This window comes from Rhincodon typus, chromosome 34 (genome assembly GCF_021869965.1).
Source record: "Rhincodon typus isolate 14 chromosome 34, sRhiTyp1.1, whole genome shotgun sequence".
Taxonomy (NCBI): domain Eukaryota; kingdom Metazoa; phylum Chordata; class Chondrichthyes; order Orectolobiformes; family Rhincodontidae; genus Rhincodon; species Rhincodon typus.
In genome coordinates, this window is record NC_063365.1 from 25,767,430 (window position 1) to 25,792,681 (window position 25,252).

The 25,252-nt window shown below is 42.6% G+C and overlaps 1 protein-coding gene across 1 annotated transcript in view; it reads right to left on the reverse strand.

Annotated features, from left to right (window-relative positions):
• LOC109936828 (glutamate receptor ionotropic, delta-1-like) overlaps positions 1-25,252 on the reverse strand; it is a 581,569-nt gene that overhangs the window by 321,012 nt on the left and 235,305 nt on the right. Inside the window, exon 3 of the mRNA XM_048616211.1 lies at positions 24,225-24,509. Coding sequence (XP_048472168.1) covers positions 24,225-24,509 — 285 coding nt within the window. The remainder of the gene's footprint in view (positions 1-24,224; positions 24,510-25,252) is intronic.

The window sequence follows — 25,252 nt, forward strand, 5'->3', positions numbered from 1 at the left end:
TCCTTGGAAAATAGGCGACAGGTTTAGGTAGAGGATCTGGATCGGCGCAGGCTTGGAGGGCCAAAGGGCCTGTTCCTGTGCTGTAATTTACTTTGTTCTTTGTTCTTTGAACAGCTGTCAACAGCCATCAACTCTAAAGGAAGAGTAAATCACTCTCTAAGATCTCAGAGTAAGGACTATCTAAATGTAAATACTATGGCACTCTTAGCTAATATTTCTGACACAACAATTCAACAGATGAAGGTGTACCTGAATGGAAAACAGCAGAGAAGGCAAACAACAATCCAGAAGATTTATCCTGGCTGTAATTTTGAGAAATTAAACTTTTATTTAATATGAATTTGGTTTATATAAGTGGGACTTCTATCCATTAGAACAGCATACCATTAGAGTTTTGTTTTATTCAGGATTCGTTAGTAGCTAAGGGGGAATGGTTTGGTTTGTTAGTAGTTCTGTTAATTTGTTAACTGTTAGAGTTAGATAAATGAATTGTTACTTGTGGGTTATAAAGTGAATATCACAGAGTTTATTTCTTTTAAACAACCTGTCTGTAACAAGTGCTTACAGTTTGTCTCTCACTGAAGATGGTCATTTCCTGGCACTTGTGTCAATGTAACTTTACACTTATCTGCACAACCTTGAATATTGCCCAAATTTTGTTGCACAGGGAAATAGACCACTTCAGTATCTGAGGAGTTGTGAATAATGTTAAACATTGTGTAATCATCAGCAAACATCTCCACCCCTGATTGTGTCTGCCTGTGAGTGAGTGAGTGAGTGAGTGAGTGAGTGAGTGAGTGTGTGTGGGTGTGTGTGTGTGTGTGTGTGTGTGTGTTTGTCTGTCTATGTTATGATCTGTGGCCAATATATAACACATTCCTGAGGCAGCCATTTCTTGCCACCTATTGCCATTTCACTCCCTGAAAATGGGCAGCCAGCAATTGCAAAATGGGAATGAGGGGATCTTTCCATTGCCCCCAAGACCTGAAGCAATTTCCAGGCTGGCTCCTATCTGGAGGGTAGCTTATCCACGGGAAACAGTTCCAGAGAATCCAATTACAATGTTCAGGCCTGGGTACATCATGGACACAGCACACATGCTGCAAATAGATGTACACAGTATCCTCCTTCACCATAGACACAAAGTAGCCCAGTCCATCCCAGTCCCACCCGGTCCAGCCCGGTCCAGCCCTGCCCGGTCCAGCCTAGTCTAGTCCAGTCCTACCCAGTTCAATCCAGTCGCACCCAGTCCAGCCCAGTCCCACTCAGTCCAATCCAATCCAACCCAGTCCAGCCCAGTCCGGTCCAGACCAGCCAAACAAACTGAGCCAAGTTGATCATGAGGTCCTGCAACTCTCACAAGCATTCAACAGCACGGTCCAGCCAAGTGCCTAGAATTCCCATGAGTAAGGACCTGTCATTAAAATGTGGGCAGCCCAGCTCCTCCACTGATAATATATTAACCTTCTGGAGCTTGTGCCTGTGGGAAGTGTACACCATCAACGGAGCAGTGTCTGGATTGATAACCCTCAGGACTTTCCAATAATAGACAGCGTGAGCTTTTCATTTTCATTCGATTGCTCTTTGGATGGTGTTTGCGATGAGAGTCACCACCAACATCTCAGGCCAAACCCAAGCACTGGCCTTTGTTGATGATTTTGTCATCGAAGGAAACCACCTGAGAATTCACCAGGCTGTGTTGCTGGCAGTTTATACTGACCACCTGATATGCCATTGGACTGACCGATGATGAATGGGTCCAGACCACAAAGACCTGCATATTGGCAAAAGGATGCAATCTTTACTCTGGGTCCCATTGTTAGTCATCAGTTTCAGGGAAATGGACAAGCTGCCAAGCCCTATGGGAGGTACATCTGTCACTGGGTGAATACAGATTGAGAAGCTGACAGCTTTTGCAATCCTCTTCCAGGTGCTGCACTGGGAGAAAGCAGATAAAAGCTACAGCAACATTTATTGTTATAGCATGGGGAGGCATTAAAATACCCTTTACATCTATAATTAGCATTGGTAAATTTCACCGATTAACCTCTCCTAAACCTTCCTGCACCTCTCCCATGTGTAACCAGGGATGTGAAATAAATGCTGGACTTGTCACTGACATCACCTGCTCAGAATGAAGTAAGAAACAGCTCTCCTCAGATTTGATTTGCATTTTCTTGTATTGACCAGATCTACCCGAGCATTTCTCTCAGCCTGACCCTCATCTGTTCTGCTAGGAACATAGGAATAGGAGTAGGCCATTCAGCCCATTGTGCCTGCTCTGCCAATCAGTATGATCATGGTAGATCAAACACTTCAGTATCTTTTACACTCCCTAACCCCATAACCTTGTACACCACTGGTAATCAGAAATTTCTCAATCTCTAATTTGTACACACTGAAAGACTGAGCCTTCACAGCCCTCTGTGGTCAAGAATTCCAAAGATTCACCACCCTCTGGGTAAAAAAAACAACTCCCCATCCCGGTCCGAAATGTTAATGTCCTCATGTTTAACCATGCCCCTGGTTCTAGACTCCTCAGCCAGGGGAACATCTTACCTGTATCTCCCCTGTCTAGCCTGAAAGTATTTATCACCTTTCACTGAAATCACCTCTTATTCTTTGAAACTGTGAAGGATACAGGCCCAGTTTCCCCAGTCCGTCTCCCTAGGACAGACCCACCATCCTGGGAACATGTCTGCTCAGCCTTCACTTCTCTCTGTGGCAATAATGTGTTCCCTGAGATAAGGAGACCAAAACTGCACACATTGGTCCAGGTGCAGTCTAACCAAGCTCCTATACAATTGAAGCAAGACTTCACTACTGTCATCCTCAAATCCTCTTGTGAAAAAGTTTAACATTCTATTAGCCTTCCTAATAACTTTCTGCACCCGTATGTTAACTTTCAGTGATGTTTGACCAGGCCACTCAGTCCCTTTTGTACATTTACATTTTCCAACCTCTTGCCATTTTTATGTATAGCATTCTAATCAATATCTCTCCTGTAGATCAGAAACATCACTCTCTTGCAGCTCTGTTAATAATTCCTCTCATTCTTCTCATGTGATGATTATTCTCCCTTTAACAACATGAACACTACATCTGCAGTTCAATCAAACTAAAACCAGCTGTGCTTCCAGGTGGATCAAACCCCATGTAAAGTGAGAATGCTAACATTTCCAGAATATCATTTTTAAAATCACAAAATGATGAAATGGGGTATGCAATTACTTTATACCACATGGAAAATGCAGTAGGTTTTGGATGAAACAAAGTTTACTTTGCTAGCCAGTACAATCCTGTTATGCAAGGCTCTTAGGACCCCTTAGCAATCTCACAGTGATGCTGGTGTAGTTGTACATCATTGAGCATAAATAACACAATGTGGGCAGAGTTAGAACAGAAACCACAATACCAGATCCTCTAGAATGACAGAAAGTCTTATGAGCATGTGGACAAGAACTCACAAAGAAGATAAATAGCACTTATCTGATTAGATCACAACCTGGTATATGTACAGCAATGTACTTTAATATTTGGTATTAATGTGTAATAAACAGTGTTACTTTGAAAGCTAAGCCTGAAGTTAATTTTTGACATTTTCTTCTCCTTGACCAGTCTGTGAAGATCTTAAACCCATTATGTGGCACCAACCTATACGATAGAAGATGGAAGCAGTGATGAGACACATCATTTGTAAAATGGTTACAGCAGTCAGAATCAAGAAACAGATCTGAGATTGTCTAGTGAACAGAGCAGTTCACACAACCATTTTTTTCAAGAAATTGTCACTGCAGTTTTAAGACCAGCTGAAACCGGAAAAACCACAGAGTTGAGCAGCCTGTGTGAATGTTGGGTGGGTGAGTGAGCTGTGTGGAGGATGCAGAGATGCTTCAGTGTGATTTTGACAGGCTGAGTGAGTGGCCAAATGCATGGCAGATGCAGTATAATATGGTTAAATGTGAGGTTATCCACTTTGGGAGCAATAACAGGAAGGCAGATAATTATCTAACTGGCTATAAATTGAGAGGAAAAAATATGCAGTCAGACCTGGAGGTCCCGTACACCAGTCACCGAAAGTAAGCATACACATGCGACAGGCAGTAAAGAAGGCAAATGGTATGTTGGCCTTCATAGTGAGAGGATTTGAGCACAGGAGTATGGATGTCTTGCTGCAACTGTACAGGGCCTTGGTGGAAGCACACCCTGGAATATTGTGTGCAGTTTCAGTTTTCTTACCTGGGAATTTGGCAGGGGCCTGTACCGAGTACTCAACATCTTACAATTTATATCAATGTCCTAATGAAGAGATTGAAGGTTAAATTTGCAGATGACACGAAAATAGGTCGGACACTATGTTATGAATGTGACATAACTAGGATGCAGATCAATAGGTAAGCGAGTAGGCAAAAACCTGGCAGATGGAATGCATTGTGGGAAAATGTGAAGTTGGCCACTTTGGCAGGAAGAACAAAAAGACAGAGTATTACTTAAATGGAGAATGCCTGAATTCCGCAATGCAGAGGGATCGAGGTGTTCTGGTACATGAATCACAAAAGGTTATCTTGCAGGTACAACATGTGATCAGGAAGGATAATGGGATGTTAGCCTTTATTAAGAGAGGCTTTTCATAAAATTCTTCAATAAATCAATTTTTAATCAATGTCAAAGCAACAATCTAATTTCAATCATGTGGGCATTAGTTTAAATTCTCCAGTGTAGTTTCTCTCCATAACATCCTAAGCAATTAATATTTTAAGAAGCTATTAAAATATTGCTGATTAAAATGCTAATAGTGGGCGTTAACAATTATTTCCCTGTTGCCAGCATCATGTGGTTCCAGATCAGGCAAAACCAAGGATCAAATAGTCTTTGAAAAGGGTCCCTAATGTAAGACTCACTCATTAAATGCAGCACGTGCTTAAGAGATCAGTTTACAGATATTTTGTACATCTGCAATAAATGTCAGACTAAACTAAATTCTGCAGAGATATTCCCCACTGTGCCTTATGTTCTAACACTCAGACTGAGGATGTTGCATAGCTGAGAGCCTGCCTCAGATCAATAACAGCAGTATCATTTTGCAGCCTGCAATACCACATTGAGATTGTCCTGGCCTGGATAGAGCTCTGGGAATATCTGCTTATTGCCAATACATTTGAATTGAATCGAGATAGTGGTCAGGACCATCTACACTTGAAGCAGATCTACTCTTGCACATACACAGGAGGTATAATTTCATGTGAGTCAGCCTCAGAATATGACTCCAGAGTTATGCTGTGAGGAACAAGATGGAGCTAAACCCACAGCGAAGGGGAAACTCCTGACAGACTAACTCTTTCCCAGCTGGAGAGGATTCACCATTCACCAGTATTTGATGCTTCATAAAGTTCTAATATCACAAATATTAAAGCATTTATAGTAAGACCATGAATAATTGACACATATTTAATAAGACTCTATTGCCACTGTGCTAATTAGCAATATTTCAACAACTTTGTAAATGTGGAACTATAGGAAGATAATAAATGTTTGATATCATGAGACATATATTATGAATTACAGATGAACACAGCCTCAGAAATATACCCCATGGGATCACTCCTCTGCTCCAAATTATTTTCTGATTCTCATTAAAGTCTTTTTCTTTCTCACATAGAGGCAAAAACAAACCCTCAGCTTATCTCCACCAAGCATGTTCCAACATCAGCAAGGGGTGTCAGTGCTGGGAATAGAAGCATATTCCAAGCAACCGCCTCTCATCCCCACCTCCTTGACCTGTCCGTCTTCTCTCCCACCTATCTGCCCTTCCCTCCTCACTGACCAATCCCCACCCCCACTTCCTACCTACATTCACTTTTACTAGCTTCATCCCCGCCTCCTTGACCTGTCTGTCTTCTCTCCCACCTATCCGCTCCACTATCACCACACCCCACTCTCTATTTATTTCAGAGCCTCCTTCCCCATTTCTGAAGAAGGGTCCCGACCAAAATGTCAGCTTTTCTGCTCCTCTGATGCTACGTTCCTCCAGCTCCACACCTTGTTATTCCAATTTGTAATGTTTTCTTCCCTCTCATTGTCAGCAGCATGCACTTCCAATTCAGGGATATCTCACTACTTCAAACTAACCCCACAAGTTAAGGTAAAGTTGTCATAGTCTGACTGGACCATAGGGCTGCTCTCACGTTCATGAGAGAGAGACAACTGGTGGGGCTTAATCTGATGGTCACCACACTGTAGTTGAGGGGAGAGATTAAGAAGGAGAATACTGCATAGTAATCTCAGCTGGTGCAGGAATTGAACCCACAGTGTTGGTATCACTCTGTGACGGGAAGCCGGCAATCTAGCTAACTGAGCTATCTGACCCCAGTTAAGGAGTTGCTACTAACCCAAGAGTCCATTTCTGAATGTATACTATAGGGCATCAAACAATGAGATGGAGATAAAGAATTGTAGACAGTTTAGAGAGGGACGTGAAAAGAATAGGACATCATGGCTGGCTGATTAAACCATTTCAATCCAATAGTGTGTCTGATCAAAGTGAGGAATGCTGAAATGTTTACATGATCAATATATATCTCATCCAACAAGAAAGATCGCTTCAGTCTGTTTAGGGAAAATTCTGTGGGGAACTTTGTAAATCTCTCAGACAGACAGGGCAGGCAATGGCATTGTGATGCTGACACTAATCTAGTAAACCCAGAAGCCTAGGATTCAGGTTCAAATGCCCCTCTGCCCTGTGTACAGGGAGACCACAGTTTGTTTTCTTCTATTCCATTGGTCCTAGGGCCTCAATTATTTACTATCTATATTAATGACTTAGAGGAAGGGGCAGAGCAAAATGTATCCAAATTCATTGATGATAAAAGATGGATGACAGGGCAGATTATAATGAGTACATTAGGAATCTACAATGGAATATAGAGGTGGCACGGTGGCTCAGTGGTTAGCACTGCTGCCTCATAATGCCAGGGACCGGGGTTCAATTCTACCCTCAGGCAACTGTCTGTGTGGAGTTTGCACATTCTCCCCGTGTCTGTGTGGGTTCCCTCTGGGTGCTCCAGTTTCCTCCCGTGGTCCAAAGATGTGCAGGTTAGGTGGATTGGCCATGCTAAATTGCCTGTAGTGTCCAGGGATGATTTGGGTTAGACATGGGGAAATACAGGGGTAGGGGAATGAGTCTGGGTGGGATGCTCTTTGGAGGGGCAGTGTGGACTTGTTGGGCTGAATGGCCTGTTTCCACACTGTAGGGATTCTATGAGATAGGTTGAGTGAGTGGGAGAAAACTTGGCAGTTGGAGTTTAATGTGTGAGGTTGTGTACTTTGGTAGAAAGAATCAAAAGGCTGATTATTACTTAAATGGAGAGAGACTCAAAAAAGTGCAGTGCAGAGGGATCTCAGCATTTTTGTGCCTGAAACACATAAAGTTAGCATGCAGGTGCAGCATGTAATTAAGCAGGCAAATCAAATTCACTGCTGGAGTGTTGAGTTGAGAACAAGGAAGTTTTGTTACAACTGTACAGGATATGGTTGAGGCTACACCTGGAGTACTCTGTGTACTGTTTTGATTCCCTTAATTGAAAAATGATGTACTAACAATGCAGGTAATTTCACAGGCTGGTTCCTGGGATGAAGAAGTTGACTTATCAAGAATCGCAAAACAGATTAGGCCTTTATTCGTTAGAGTTTAGAAGAATGAGGGGGTGATCTAATTGAAACATGCAAGATTCCAAGGGGACTTGACTAGGGAGATGTTGAGAAACTGTTTTTATGAGTGGGGAACATAAACCCAGAATAAGGGGACACACATTTAAAATGGAGATGCAAAGGAGGGTAGTGAATGTAAGATTCTCTACCTCAGAGAATCATGGAGGCTAGATCGCAGAAAATAGTTAAACAGGAAGTAGATTGAATTTTTAAAATGTCAATGAGATGAGCATGATGATGAGCTGGAATGAGAGAGGAGGTGAAGCTTGGGCAGAGCCCCAGTGGTCTTATAGAATAGTGAGGAAAGCTGAGGAGCCAAATGACCAACTCTGGCTCCTATTCCTTATGTTTCTTTAATCACCGTATCCCCATTGTTCTCATGGCAAGGGAAGGCCAGCAGGTTTAACTGCATGCACTGGGGTTCAGCAAGTGTGGGATACACATCCGCACCCCACCCAGCGATGTCATAGATTCTGAATGAATTCTGAAACAACAGGATATTTATTTAGAGTACTCTAAAGTATCTCCCAGCTCAAAGGATTTTCTACATACATACATTTGGTCCCTTACTGTTTTCAGAGCTGTCTAGCTCCACCCAAAGACTTAAGCAATCAAGTCATATTATGCAGATCAGTTCCAGAATAACATATTCAAACGCACTTCAATTAAACCATTTAACAGTACAGGGGGATAAAACAAAAAACTGCAGATGCTAGAAATGTAAAACAGAAACAAAATTTGCTGGGAGAAACTCAGCAGATCTGGTAGCATCTATGGAGAGAAATCAAAGCTAACTTTTTAAATCTCTTCTTCAGACCTGCTGAGTTTCTCCAGTAATTTTTATTTTTGTTTCAACACTACAGGGGGTCCTGTCTGCCCATTGGAGACACTTTGCAAGGTCCCATTCCTCCTTTAACCCTCATACTTGCCTCTCAAACCCATTCCCCTCACTCCACTACTCCTTTCACTGCCACCTAAAACATAATAACCCAGATTACCCAAGTCTGGCCACCATGAGCTCCTTCTTTGGACACTATATATAGTTCCAGCAGTGGCCACCACTTGAGCCTCACACTGCTGTAACTAAAGAGCTGCTGGTTATCCAATGGGTCTCTATGATGGGACTTTCTCTCCTGGTTGGGACAGAGGTTTTGGCTTTAACCAATCAACAGCCTGCCGAATGTTAAACAGCCTGAGGGCATTCAGTATTAGCAGGGATCATTCCCAAAAACTTCTCTGGTGTCGGAGTGGTGCCATTTGAAAAATCCTGCTCAGAAAATCCTCAGGGAACTTTATCTGCAAGGAGGCAGTGACTGTGACATGTGTTCACATTTGTACAAACATGGTTTAAAGTGTGCACATTTCTATCATGTGACAGGCCAGCAATGGTTTGTGAATTTCCTGTCTGTCATATGTCCCACACATAGTCATTGCAAAATGAGAAATCCACTCTTTCAAATTCGAGAGGATATGAAATGTACTGACAGACATGGCTGTGACATTTCCATGAGGCAGGGACTGATTATCTGAAGTATGAACATGAAATGTATCAGATTGTTCTCCTTCACTGTCTCCATCAAAACATCAATATCAGCCCCAATCCCTGAGGAATTCTCTGCAGGGAATAGAGACAATCCCAGTTGACTGGTCCCTCTCAGATTGACATTTACACTTTCTGAGGTTCACACGATCAATCTGCATTTCCAGACCCTTTAGTTGCCCAATTAAGTCAGGTTGATCAGATCAGCCAGCTCAAGAAAAACAAGTCACGTTCTGTCCATTGTGCTCCCCTTGCTTCCTCATCTGTGATTATTTCCAGTTAATTAGTGTCTCCCCAGTTTATGGGGCTCCTGTGGAGTCTGGAGATTGAAACTGTTGAATTGTCTAATTGCACTGTAGTCACAGGAACAAGGGTGATAAATTCTGAGGAAGCGTCACCAGACCCGAAACACTAACTCTGATTTTTTTTCACAGATGCTGCCTTCCTGTTGAGTTTTTCCAGCAACTTCAGTTTTTGTTGTTGTTGAAGAATGATAATGTCCCTGTTAGAGATCACAATGGACACCGCTCCCCTTTTGTAAAGTGTTGGGGTGGCCTTGTGAGCTGGTAACTATGACCCAGCCCAACATGGACAGTACTTGACCAATCAGATGACACCCAGCTGATTAGGAGAGTGTCATTGAGTATGTCAGCCTATCATGGGCAGCTTCCTGGTTTGGCAGAAGCAGCTGGCCAATCAAAGTCCGGCAGCTTCTGGGTCCTAAAGGCCGGTCTACTTTTAGAGGATCCATTGATGAGAAGGTGAGTGTTCTTCCTCTTCTTGTCAAGTGTTTTGGGCTATAGTGAAGGGGAGGGATTAGGGGAATGGGATGTAAGGGCAGGAGATGGTTTTCACGCATGATTCCCATGGACACCCCCACCAGCTGGGTTGTGCCTCCCAATCTGGGGCCTGCAGGGTGCTCCCCTGGTTTGGAAAATAACCACATTTCACATCCACTAGGGAGGCAGGTGACAGGGGAGGTGGTTGAGGCCTTTAAGTGACCATTAATTGACTATGTTACCCGGGTTCAATTCCACCCTCAGGCGACTGTCTGTGTCTGCGTGGGTTTCCTCCGGGTGCTCCGGTTTCCTCCCACAATCCAAAGATGTTCAGGTTAGATGGATTGGCCATGGTAAACTGCCCGTAGTATTCAGGGATGTGTAGCTTAGGTGGGCTTTCGGGGGATGGGTCTGGGTGGGTGCTCTGAGGGTTGGTGTGGACTTGTTGGGCCGAAGGGCCTGTTTCCACACTGTAGGGATTCTATGATCTATGATCTATGATCTATGATCTAAAGACTTGAAATAATGGTCACCCATGGACCTCTTTGCCCTGAACCTGACTGGGGACTAGTATCACTGTACTGGCCAATTAATTCTCAATCTCACCCCTTGCAGACTGGGTTAAAGTTGTGCCCACTGCAGTGATAACCCTGACACTCCCCAGTGCCTACTTGTTGCTCAATCTGTCATCTTTCTAAAACATGGTGGAGATTTTAGTGACATTGCAGTTACAAATCAGCATCACTCCGTGTTACTGGAACACTGGCATAACCCTTAGTATTTAATTTCAGAGACATGAGGTGAGAAAGACAAGGGGCAGCTTTGGAAGTGTCGAAATGAGGAGAATTTGAGTGAATCAGACTGGCACACCACATGCCCAGAGATTCTCTGACTGACTGATGGTGTGAGATGAAGGTTCTATCATGGTTGTGAAATAATCCTCACTGCCTCCAATATAAACTGCCTCAGATTTAAAGTTTCATATTTACACACATCTGGGAAATCACTCATTCCTTTGTCTGAATGTGGAAATTTACACAAACAAATTTGTGATCATTCCCAATATTAATCTGGCACCAATTCCATGTCTCTCCATCGTTTTGGATTTGATGTTGAATATAGTCATGTTGTTCTAAACATCTCAGGGCGTTTAGTTGGAAGGTGAATAAATATAAAAGCCTCATTTCGATGGTGGTTCAGCCCACAAAGGTCTCAGACCTGGAAAGACACTGTTACTCAAAAGTGGCTCCCTCTGCATCAGCCACTGCATACAGATCAATAACTCTTAAAAACAAGGTATTGATCTTGACAAGAAAGGAAGGAATGGTCTTAAAATAAATAAAAACACAGTGTGAAAATGTTCATTTCAGCTTGCAAAGAAAAACAAAAGGGTAAAGAGTAGCATCTTAACCTGATTTCACAGGAGAGTATACTCTCCCCAGCTCAGAATGTTGTGGGATCAAATCCCACTCGAGAATCTTGAGCGTGTGTCAGTGCTGCACCAGGGGAGTGCCACACTGCCACCAATGGCAAAGATCAAACTGCATGGTCTGGGGAAGATGGCTAAACTGTCCAGTTGTCTTGACCAACAGTCCTCTCCCAACATGAACCATCAACAGGAAGGGATTAACATGCTAATGTCACCTTTGCTCTCTATAGAATCTTGCTGTGTATAAGCTAGCTAGTAAGATTGCTTATGTACCAACAGTCACTATGCTGTCATTCATTGACACTATCCAAATTGAATGAGTAAAAGATACAGAAATGATATGAAGAGAGCCATTTCCATACAGTGAGTGGTTGGGGCCTGAAATGCACTGGCAGACTGTGAGGTGGAGTCAGGTTTAATCGACACATCCAAAGTGGAATTAGACAGTTATTGGAAATAGGCCAATGTGCAGGGTTACAGAGAGGAGACAGGAGAATGGCCCTCAATGAGGCACTGATTCATATGGCCAGCATATAGCTAATGGCCTGAATGGCCTTTTTCCACATCTGTCACAATTCTGTGATTCTGTAATGTTGTTGTTAAAACAGGAACAGATTTCAACAATAAAAATAAAACAAGAATGCGGGTATGATAAGCAGACGAAGCGATGTGAGGAACTGAAGTGTTCATTAAGACAATATTTGGAGGAGGCACCTCTCCCAGAGGTCCTGGATTTTAAAGCACAATTCTCACTGACAGCCTGTCATAACGATGACCTGACCTCTCTAGAGAGCAATTAATGGATTAGGGGAACTGAAGCCCAACAAGTGGCCACTTACAGCTGCGTACACACTGCGAGAGATGATATCTGACAGATAGACTGGATGACTGACAGACTATGAAAAGCCTTCTTAATTAAAAAGGTGCCAGCTATGCTTCACAGTTCAGATCCTGATGCTATGATGGTATTTTATAAGAGCTAGTTATGTGCTGGTACTATTGGTCATCACCTTTGTCAAGGTGAACTCTGTGTTTGTTGAGACAAAGAGGTTTGTGGTGAAAACGTGAAAGACTGTGTCAGCCGAGGTACCCAACGACAATGTGAAGCACCTGCTACTTCAGCCATTGTTTCATTATTCACGTTTGGGACATGGCTGTCACTGCATGGGCCAGTATTTATTGCTCGCCCCTCATTTTCCAGGAAAATTGTCAGATACAAACAAAAGCAACTGAAGCTATTTGCCAGACCAGACAGCATTTTCTTAAAAATTGATTTATGAGCAGTGAATTCTAGCAAGGTCAGCCAAAATCGCCCTGGAGAAGGTAAGAGTGGGATGCCTTCTTGAACTGCTGTAGTCCATATATCGTCGGTAGACTCACAATGCCCTTAAGTAGGGAATTCCAGGATTCCAGTGCTACTGAAGGAACGGTGATATATTTCCACGTCAGGTTGGTGAGTGGTTTGGAGGGGACGCTCCAGGTGCATGTTCCCATGTATTCCATTGTCCTTCGAGCTGGTCAAAATCACAGGTTTGGGAGGTAATGTCGAATGAACCTTGGTGAGAAGCTGCAGAACATCTGCACCTTGAATCTCTGTGGAAACCTGAATGAGAGGGCTCACAATCATTACAAAATGTTCCCTCACACACACACACACAGACAGAGAGAGACATTCTGTGCCAATTCAGCACAGATGACTTCACAGCCACTAGGATTATTTGCTTTGATAGCTGTTCATTTGCCCAGTACGTTAGAGCATTCAGGTATAGGGAGGTCCCTATGACGAGGGTTTGGACCAGCATCTGGAGATCCCATCATGATTGTGGGCCAAGAACATCCGAAGGTTAATGGGAAGTTCCTGTTGATTGCTGTCATTGACTGGGTGTAGACATAACATGTCAGTTTATAGTTCCTCAGCCATAGCCAAATGCCACTCAATATTAAGCAAAAGGAGATTCTGAAGCACTTTCTTGTGAAAATTAATCTTACTGTAAACAGCTACAATGGGAGATATTGAGGTCAGCAACAAGCCATAGCGAAACTATTTAAAATGACAGAAACAGCACTGGCCCACTGATCAATCTGTCACGGTTCAATGTAACACGATAACCTGTCACTCACATCCATTTGTGAGTCCATATTCTCACTCTCCAGTTGGAAATGAACTGACTAACACAACATTTGTCCACGGTTAACTCCTGCTGCCTGGATTTATATTTCATTGATGCCAAATTCTGATTCACCAGCCCTGGATTATTTTGTCAAGGCGTCACAGGGACATATAAACTAGGAGCAACAGTAGACCATTCAGCTTTTCAATGCTGCTGTGCCATTCAATAAGATCATGGCTGATCTAATTATTCCATAATCCCTCCCATCCACCTCCCATAAACTTCCACTCTTTTGTTTAACAATGATCTAGCTAACACTGCCTTAAAAATATTAAAAGCTTCTCTTTCTACTTTCCCTCTCAAGGAAGAGAATTCCAACACTCACAACCATCTGTGAAAAAAAAATTTTCCCCATCTTTGTTTTAAAAAATGACTTCTTGTTCTAAGTTCTTCCACAAGAGGAAATGTTCTTTCCACACACCCCCAGTCAACACCCCTCAGGATCTTAAATGTTTCAGTCAAGTTGCTTCTTATTCCATTGGATACAAGCCCGGACTATCCAACCTTTCCTCACAAGACAAACACACCCATTCCAGTCTAGCAAATCTCTCATGAATTTACATCCTTCCTTAAATGAGGAGAATAATATTGTTGAGTGAAATTAGAGAAAGGCACAAGAATGATAGAGAAACTATAATTCAATTAACTGAACATGGACTGGGATGGTGATTGTGTAAAGGACAGAGAGGAGCAAGAATTCCAAATGAGTGTTCAGGAGAATTTCCTGCAGAAATGTTTCTCCAGCCAACAAAAATGTGGCTTTGTGATATCTGGCTGTTAGAAATGAGGTGGGCCAAGATGATCAGGTGTTTGTAGGAGAACAATTTAGAGGCAGTGGTTATTGTATCACAGGGTCTAGTGTGACTCTGGATTAAGACTAATTAACTGTGAAGAAAACAATATCATTAGGGTGAAATGGATCGGGGCTGAATAAAGTGGAGTCAAAGTTTGGCAGGAAAATCTGTTGCTGAACAATGAGCTCCTTGCAAACAACTGGAAGTTCAAACTCAGATTCGGCATAGTCCCATGAAGGGCAGAACTCCCTGGATGTTAAAAGAGAGAGATGTTCAAGCAAAGAAGACAAAGTCTGCTCATGACAGATGTCAAACCAATAACATAATCAGGAACTGGGCTGAATATAGATGGTTCTCAGCTGAAATGAGAAAGTATGGAAAAAAATCAGAGAGAATATGACAACTTTGGCAGCTAATGTAAAAGGGATCCTCCAAAGTCTTTAATGAGCATATAAATAATGACCAAATGATGGTCATCCTGTCAGAAAATGTCCACTTAGCTCTCCAGGGTTTTAGTGGCTGGATTGTGGCGTTTGGACAGTTCTGAATGCGTGCATCATGGGCTTTGTCTAGGCCTCAGCTCAGCACAGGGGCATGATGCCACATCCCTCATGATGCCAGAGGACCAGGGAATGCTCCTGGGGGTCAGCAACAGATACCAGGATGATTAATACCAGCTGGTTTGTGTTTTATGGCATTAAATTATTTTTCTGTTCATTTTAAACATTGATTGTTTTGTTTATTGATTAATTTCAAGTAAGAGGACTTTGTGCATGTTTTTAACATTTAATATCATTGTTATTTAATAATTTTAATTGCAATTAGTTTTACCTAATTATTTTGACATTTAATGGTGAGCTCAGTAGTTAGCACTGTTGCCTCACAGCACAAGGGACCCGGGTTTGATTCCACCCTCGGGCAACTGTCTGTGTGGAGTTTGCACATTCTCCCTGTGTCTGCATGGGTTTCCTCTGGGTGCTCCGGCTTCCTCCTACAGTCCAAAGACGTGCAGGCTAGGTGGATTGGACATGGTAAATTGCCTGTAGTGCTCAGGGATGTGTGTAGGTTAGAGGTGTAAATGCGTTGGCCATGGGAAATGCAGGGATAAGATAGGGGGATAGGTATCGGGGGTGTCAGTGTCAACTTGTTGGGCCACATGGCCTGTTTCTACGCTGGAGAGATGCTACTCTATATTATTTAATGATTCCTAGAGAATGAGTAGAAGGTGTATGAGTGGGTAAGGGCACAAAATGGCAGATGGGTAATGTGGCAGGTGGGTAAGGTGGCAGGTAGGTAGGAAGGTAGGAGGGTAAGATGACATAGTAGCAGGTTAGTGATTGAGGGCTTAGTGTGGAGTCGAGTTGGGTCAGAGGGGATCTAGGGTCTTTTGTGTGGGTTCTGATGGGAGGAGGTTTGGTTCAGTAAGGGGTGGGGGTGCAGGTGGTGTTGGTTCAGGTTCAGGTCAGAGAGTGGGAGAGTTGAGGGGGCTGCTCAGTGGGCAGATGTTGGGAAAGGAGGGTGTTGGTGGGGATAGTCATGGAGGGTTGGCATTGGAACCAGGAAGGTGTCAGGTCTCCCAGGAGGATCAGGGAGAGCCAAAGGTTGGGGAAGTGGTTAGTTGAATCGTTAGCCGGGAGGTTGAGCAAGTTTTAATTCTCTAATATCTCCTTGATAAAGTATACTAGGTGTGTCTGAACCAATTAAAATCTCCACATTCAGCTCAGAGCTGGGGGCATTTTCAGAGAGTTCCAGATGATGGGAAACTGTCCACAATATAAATTATAGGGTACAATTCTAGAAGGATATAGGAGCAGAGGGACCAGGTGTGTGCATAAGTTGTGGAAGATGTTGGGACAAGTGGAGAGGACAGTTAATAAAATAAAATTGAGAATGGCTTACAGCACAGGAGCAAGGGGATTACATTAAATCTGTACAAAACCTGAGTTCAGTCAGAGCTAGATTACTGAGTTCAGTTCTGGAACATTAGTAATGATGTGAAGTTATTAGAGAAGTGCAGGAAAGATTCATGTGAATGGTTCCAGGGTTGAAGAAGATCAATTCCATCGACAGACTGAACACGTTGACACTGCTCAGTTTGGGAAAGAGAAGATTGTGCAGGATCTCACTGAGTTGTTCAAAATCATGAATGGCACTCTGGACAGAGTAGCAAGGAAGAAACAGCTTCCATTGGTCAAGGATTGAGAACAAAAGGTTGGAGGTAATTGGCAAAAGAAGCAAAGGCAATAGGAGGATGGATTTTTTTCTCAGTTAGCGGTTTGGACCTGCCATCTGCTACTGGAGATTGTAGTAAAGGCAAGTTAAATGTCAGCTTTCAAGAGGGAATTGTGTTATTCTCTGAAAAGAAAGAGAGTGAAGGGTTTGGGAAAAAAGACAGGAGAATGATTCTAGGTGAACCATTCCTTCAGGGAGCCAGTACAGACACAATAGGCCAAATGGCCTTCTTTATGCTGTAACGGTTCTGTGGTTCTGTGATTCTGTAAATTTTCAGAATCAGTATTTGGAGGGTTTTTTGATGCTGGATTCAAAGATTAGGTTCACATTCCCTTCATTGCAGAAGATTAAAGATGATCAAATTTAACTTGAGCAGGGAGATAGAGAAAAAAATTTCCTCTTAAGAGGGCAGTCTAAGACAAAGAGGTTTAAAACTAAAGCTCGCCTGTTCATGGTGATGTCCAGAAGCACTTCTTTGCTCAAAGTACGATACGGATTGAGAGATCATTCCCCGTAAAAATGGTTGAGACTGGAGGTTGAGTGAAAATTTCATCTCCCTTCCCCCTCCCCATTTCTGAAGAAGGGTCCTGACCCAAAATGTCAACTTTCCTGCTCCTCTGCTTCCTGGCCTGCTGTGTTCATCCAGCTCCACACTGTGTTATCTCTGACTCCAGCATCTGCAGTTCTTACTATCTCTGGGATAGGTTTTTGTTTTGTTTTGGCAAGGATTTCTAGATTCTGGAACCAAAGTGGCTAACTGGAGTTAAGGTACAGAGCAAACCACAGCCTAAATAAATGGCCACAAGGGCTGTGAAATAGCTGCACAAAGTTTGGTTTCCCATCACCAACCCACCCTTTATTTACACGTGGACAGCCCTTGACACAGATCCAGCTCCCTCACAGCCAGTTCTCAGAGTGAACAGGATGTCTGGCACACCTGTTCCTATCTGTCAGCCAGGGCTCCCTGATTGGACCAGATTAACAGCCCCAATCAGGGAACTCCTATTCTGTGAGGTCCCCCTGGCTGACCTCATTACAAATCACTACAGGCTAAATGGGCCACTGCTATTTCTAGGCACCTGTCATCACTCCAAAAACACACACAATGTCATTGACAAACACCTCAAATCCTTTGGGTCTATCCAAGATTTTATGGATCTTTTTCTGAAATGTTTCCTGCACTGATGAGATTGAAATGCACAAAAGATGCATCTTAATTAATTCAGCAGGGTATGAAATGTAGTTAGCTGAATGCTTTCCTCATCAAAAGCTGCTTGCTAGGATTCTGGCTTTCTATCAAGGACAGAGAAGATTTGCCCATTCAGCATTTTCAATATAATGTCTCCAGTTGTTGACATTCAGCAGTGCACCAGCATTTCTTTTAAATCCTCGGTATTGATGCGTGTATAAATCCAACTAGAATTTCTTTTAGTCAGTACTAAATGGAATAAAATGAAGAGGCTACAAATTGAGAATAAGTCTTCTCTCTTAGAGATTCATATTTCTCAGCTGCTCCACTCAAATTCTGCTTTGACCATGTCAATAGATCTCCAGTCCATATTCCCACCACCTATGTACACAGTAGGCACATTTGAACTCTGCATCTTGCCTTCTCACAGTTTGATAACATATTTCTCTGCTTCTATGGCAAACATATCAAATCTCAGTTTATCCACTCCTTTACATACCCTCCAGTTGCCGAATCCTAACCCTGGAGTACACCCACCTAAAACAATTCCTGGAAACACAATTATGACCGTGACTGCAACAGAGAAAGGACGAGGCCATGGGCCACTATAAAGAGCAGGAAAATTTTAAAAAAAAAACACCCAACAACAATCCACACATCCTATGGACGTATGTTCCATCTTGAGTTACATCCCCTTTATTTTCTCTTCTTCAACACTGCGTTCTTCGGACCTTTCCTCAAGGCTCAAATGCCTCGATCTCGGCACCAATTCCATTCTCCTTTCTGTAATGCTCCCAATGTTGGGAATTCCTTTCTGGAGTATGGTAACTGGAATGGGGAGCAGTGTTCCATGAACAATGGCCAGGGCTCAGGGGGTGGCCTGTGCCAGTGTTTCATGCAGACTCGTCATTTCCTTAGAGCTGTGAACTGCACATCCTCCTGGCAGGCATCCCAGCAGCTCTCTACAAAGTGTTTCTGATTTAAGCAATAAATGTGACGTTTGTTGAGGGTCAAAGGTCAAAGGGTGAATTTGAATTACAACAAAATGCTTAGTGAAAAATTAACAAATTGAATTTAGGCAGATAACTTGATAAAATTCCCTTCAACATAGTATTTAAGTTAACAAAGGGCTGCATAACCTGGGAGCGACATGGAGAATTATCAACAAATTTTGTCAAATGGAATTTAGACCAAATTGAGACCATTGGCTTTCACAGAACCTTAGATGTCAAAACCAAAAGGTGCAAGTCATGTGATTTTTCTATCTGCCTGTTTATCACACAACATCCTGCTTTCTTTTTAATTTGAATGTAGATTTACCATCAAAATGGCTGCTGGAAGATGGGTCAGGTGTCTCTACAAGTTGCTTGATCTTGACATTCTTTCTAAAGGTCAATTTTATGAAGGTTTTTAAATTCTCTGAGTGGGCTTGTACCACCATATCCAGCCATATTGAGGGCGTGTTGTGTTTGAATTGAATACATGTCTAGAAGTTTAACATTCACACATCCCACTTTGACTTCCACTTTCACTGTATATTGGGCTCCAGTTAAATATGCATGTTATGAGACAGCTCATCAATGGCGATGCTGTTAAAATAGGCCTCACTTTTCCCAAAGGTTCTTCTCTGATTCTAAGGGATAAATTTTGAAATTGCTAACTGAGTATAAAACTGGCATTGTGGATTTATGGCTGAAAGTAGAAACCACCTCAAATATTCATTCAGATTGAGCGTGCTAATTGTTGAAACCAATGTTGATCGTCAATGTCAATGCCAGTTTTACATCCCAACATTTAAACATTCCTCTAAGACATTTGGAAAACAGCCCGTTAACATTATTGAGTACAGCCAATGGGACAATAATCCCAATATCCTGTGGTCACAAGAATCCACACTCGGCTACAGATGGGAATTGCCTGTCAATTTAACATGGCCCATGAGGGACAAAAGAAGAAGCTATTAGTTCCAAAATTCCCTTCCTTTATTCCTCTCTCCCACAGGGAGTTCCAGATGATGAGAAATGGCCCACAATTTAAAGGGAGAATGGGAAATGGACAGGAAACTGTTCTCAATCTTGCCAAAGCTGTTTCACAATTAGCCATTTGGTGAGAAGTATATGTGGTGCTGACAGTAGGGATGTAGCACATTAGATAGTAACTCTATTTTTATAGGTAACTCCTTGTACTGCACTTGGCCTGACTTTGTATCCCCATTCCTGCAGCTTACTGAATTATCCTGACAATGCACACAGTACAATAAACATTTGATACCATTATTGTAACCCTCTATTGTCACTCTCCTGACAACTTTATAAAGGGACTTTCATTTATGGAACACCTTAAACTGCTTCTCTCACACACACCTCAAAGCACATTGGATTCAATGAATTGATTTTCAAGGGGGTGTTATGTTGGTGAACAGTGAGGCCATGTTGCATACTGTAAGATTTCACACATAGCATAACTTGAAGGACCAGCGAATCAGGTTCTGATGTAGTTAGTCAAGAACATCTGTTGTCCTTTACGAATGGTGCCACAGCCAAGGTTAATGTTCAAGCAGAGATGGCCTGATATCTCATCACAAAGATGATGTCTCCAACAGGACAGCACTCCCCCAGTGCAGCACTGGTAAGCATTCAAAATCCAATCCTGCTCTGGGACTTGAACCCACACTTTTTGACTTAGAAACCAGAAAGGAGAGGTATAAAGATTCTTGGTTACCCAAGGAGATGAAAGATATCAGGGAATATCGGGAAACTAGGGATGGTAATAAATGCTGCCTGATGAGCTATAGCTATATCCCACGAGTTAAATACAAAGAAATGCAGAGTTGAGGTTAAAATTAGAGTGGCCGTGATCTTATTGAATGGCAGAGCAGGCTAGAAGAGCTGAATGGTCTACATTTGTAGCTTGTTCTGATTGTATTGATCACAACGGGTCTCACAATAACCATTACGGTTTCTAAGTATTACAAAAAAACATGTAAATTTCATTTCTGATTCTTTTCTTTAATTATTCTACATTTACTTCTTCACATTCACCAACTTTTTGATATAATTTATGAACTACGGGCAGCAGTAAACCATTCAGCCTCTGAAACCTTTCTGCGATTTAATTAGATCATGGCTGATCTGATTGTAACACAACATCCACATTTCCATCTACCCCCAACAAACTTTCACCCTTGCTTTGTTTAACACCAATCCACTCACTTCTGTCTTAAAAATATTAAAGGACCCAACTTTCAATGTCCTTTTGGGAAGAGAGTTCTGGACCCTCAGAGAAAAACATTTGCCTCATCTGTTTGAAATAGGAGATCCCTGGGTTTTGATCAGTGACTTCTCATTCGAGAATCTCCACGAGAGGAAACATCCTCTCCGCACCCCCTGTTAGATCCCTTCAGGATTTTATCTGTTCAAATTAAGTCACCTCTTACTCCTCTGAACTCCAAACATAACGTGTCCTCCCTCCCTCATCAGACAACCCACCCATTCCTGGTATTAGTTTGGTAAATATAGTCTGGTAAAAATATCAATCTGTGCACGATAAAACTATTTAATTTGCAGTAATTGAGGATCTGATCATCAAATGTTTACAAATATTATTGATCAAGTAGAACCTATTATTAGACAGGTAGTGTTGATGTCACTTGAGCAGTTTTTTGGAGAATATCTAACACCCGGAATAAACAGCCACCACTTCAAATCCAGTCAAGTTAACAGTCAAGATAAAATCGTTTAACTTCAAATAATCCAACATCTTTGATGATGTGAAAGCCTCCAAGTTTGTATTCCAGCTGGTTTGGTTAGAGGACAAAATATAAGCCGGGAAACTTGAGTAAGTCACTGAGGATGCACAGGACTGTTTCCCACTGTTAACAGTTTCATATTCAGAACCAAACACACCCCTCAGAAAGACACAGCAAATACATAATCCACTGACATCGCAGCCTCCCTCCATTATTTTCTCTGATCACTACCATAACTCAAGTGTGTTGAATAATTGTTAAACTAAAATTATCCACTTAACCGGACACAGATTTGTCAGTTTCTGACAGTTATTCAGACACAGCCTGAGTTCAAACGTTGATCCCTAAAGACTTCTGTGTGTGCTTTACAAAGGAATCCCTTTATCCAGAGCTCTTTAATCTAACAGAGGCAGCAGTTCCAATTCCTGGCTGTGGATGACCCTCTACATTGTCAGAGTTTAGACTCAGCAACGAAGGCCTGGTTCAATACTCTCTAACAATTTACTGCCTACTCCATGGCTGTCAGTGTAATTGCCTGGGATCACGACCACACCAAATCCTCGGGCTCCTGTGAATTACAGGAACAAGAGTGTCCGAACAAGAAGTGTAAAGGACATTGCAGTTTTCCTCCCAATGGGAATGGGCCCTCCAGTGTGAGCCGTATAACACATCAGATAGGCTGCCAGCTGAGGTCTATACAGTGGTGATGATGTACAATGATGCTGCCACATTGATTAAAAGCAGCTGCTCACAATAACGCAAACAGTTTTGATTAAGGAAAATGTTACAGAATTCAAATCAAAATTCATGTTATTACCTGTCCCCTCATATTCCTCCCCCTCATGTCCATTCCATCCCTTTAGGACTTAATGCTCTCAACACAGAAACTAACACAACAGGAGCAGACAGATGGGTAAAAAGTCAAACTGGTCTCCCAGAGATCCGGACTGGATCCTTGAACTCTGGAATTGAATTCCATGACAAAATGTTCAGTGACTTTTGAAGAATGAACCAAAACTCATTCTGAATTATAGACAGACAACATAGAACTGTACAGCACAGGAACGGGCCCTTCGGCCCACCATGTTTTGCCGACCACAACACCAAATCCTTCCACCAAATCCATGACACTAATCCTTTCAGCCTGCCTTGGTCCAGATCCTTCCATTCCTTGCATATTCATGTATTTATCTAAAAGTCCCTTAAATGCCCCATTTGTATCTGCCTCCACCACCACCCCTGGCAGCGTGTTCCACACTCCTACCACTCTCTGTGTAAAAACCTTGCCCCTCACATCTCCTTGAACTTTCCCCCTCTGACCATAAATGCATGGCTCCTAGTATTAGACATTTCAACTCAGAAAAAGATTCTGCCTGTCAGCCGTATCTATTCATCTCATAATTTTATAAACTTCTTTCAAGTCTCCCCTCAGCCTCCTCTGCTCAAGAGAAAACAACCCTAGTTTTTCTAGCCTCTCCTTATAGCTCATACCCTCCTATCCAGGCAACATTCTGGTAAACATCTTCTGCACTCTCTCCAAAGCCTCCACATCCTTCCTGTAAATGTGGCGACCAGAATTGAACACAATACTCCAAATGTGGCCTTACCAAAGTCTTATAAAGCTGCAACATGACATCCTGATTCTTGTACTCAATTTCCTGACCAATAAAGGCAAGCATGCCAAATGTATTCTTTATCACCCTATCTACTGCTGTGGCCAGTTTCAGGGAGCTAAGGACTTGAACGCCCAGATCCTTCTGTACATCAATGCTGTTCAGACTCCTACCATTAACTGTATACTTTTCCTTAACATTTGATCTCCCAAAGTGCAGAACCTCACACTTATCTGTATTAAACTCTATCTGCCATTTCTCCGCCTATATCTGCAACTGATATAGAACCTACTGTATGCTTTAACAATCTTATACATTATCCACAACTCCACCGATCTTTGTATAATTTGCAAACTTACAGAAGGGATTCTGTTCTGCCCTGCATCCCATCGCCTCAGTCCAAAGCAACATTAGTGAAGGTGTCAGCTCCTCCTCACCCTGACACTCCACACTCTCAAACACAGCATATTTACTGAGTTTGGGGAGACATTGAAGAGTTAAAGGTGAAACATTAAATATTCCCAACAGGATGATTTCTGAGATAGTAGGGACTGCAGATGCTGGAGAATCCGAGACAACAAGGTGCAGGATGATTTCTGACTTCTGATTAGTCTTTGTCAGTGTAGCAGAACCATCAGAAATGAACCAATAAATATTTTCTGTATTGTGTTACTGTTCAACCAGACCTTGTACAAATTTCCCATGAATATTTTAAACACAAGTGTATTTGAGAGAATGAATTTATATTATTCATGTAACTGTTTAACATAAACAAAACACAAATGTTCAATGTACAGATCCAACATTGAAGTGATTAAACTTTTAAAAGATTCTCCTATTTCTTTTCATGAGCTGTAGAGTCAGTCTGACAATGTGAGCTTTTAGCGTGAAAGCCGAGCTCTGGATTGGGTTGAATTTTAGGGAATATCCAGATATCCATCCAAAGCGAGTTGTTTGATTTTCAAAGTATAAACGTGCACCTGATATGGGGTTATCTGCCACTCCTACAGAGACTCACTCACCGTAGTTACTGTCGTAGAAAACAATGAACTTTTGCCAACGAAGTTCGTTGACCAGTCGCAGCATGACATCCCCAATTCGAACGGGAGGTCTAGCGGGCAGGGTGTACTCCTCCAGCTCGGGGTTACTGATGAGTTGGCAGGCGGTGCGAGGGGAGCCGGCGTTGCTGCGCTGTACAAAGAGGTGAGGAATGTGCATGGTATCTGTAAGCGACTGGAGAGCGGTGGCTGAGGGGCAGCCGGTGGAGGAGACCAGGGCGAGGATTCCTTGAGTCATCAGGTCACAGGCTGTCATACAAAAAGAAAGCAAAAATGAATGTCTGGGGACAGGGGCACTCATATTTGCAGCAGTATTTATGAGATTACAGTAAATGTGAAACTGGTCTCAGTTCTCGGGCAATGCCGCTCTTAGCTCACAAGAGAATGGCCTTTGATTTTTCTTTTTCCATTTATTCCAGAGCAGATTAATAGCAAGAAATTACAGATTGCAGTTATTGATGAAAAGTAGTTTGGAGAATCAGACCTTCATAATTCAGCAAACTGCTTATAATTTACTTATAATTGCACCAGATTAATAACCTTACTCCAGGGACCCATGGGAAAACTGCACTTGAAAATTAAAATGTCACACTGGCAAACGAGTTTACAGCTAAAATAATAGTGTGCCATATCGGCAGTCAGAAAATTGCCCTTTATCTAACCCCATGCTGTCCCTGTCCTGGGAGTGTCTGAAGGGGGACAGTGTAGAGGGAGCTTTACTCCCTCTCCCACCCTGTGCTGATCCTGTCCTGGGAGTGTTTGATGGGGTACAGTGCAGAGGGAGCTTTACTCTGTATCTAACCCCGTGCTGTCCCTGCCCTGTGAGTGTTTGATGGGAAACAGTGTAGAGAGAGCTTTACTCTGTATCTAACCCCGTGCTGTCCCTGTCCTGGGAGTGTTTGATGGGAAACAGTGTAGAGAGAGCTTTACTCTGTATCTAACCCCGTGCTGTCCCTGTCCTGGGAGTGTTTGATGGGGGAAAAGTGTAGAGA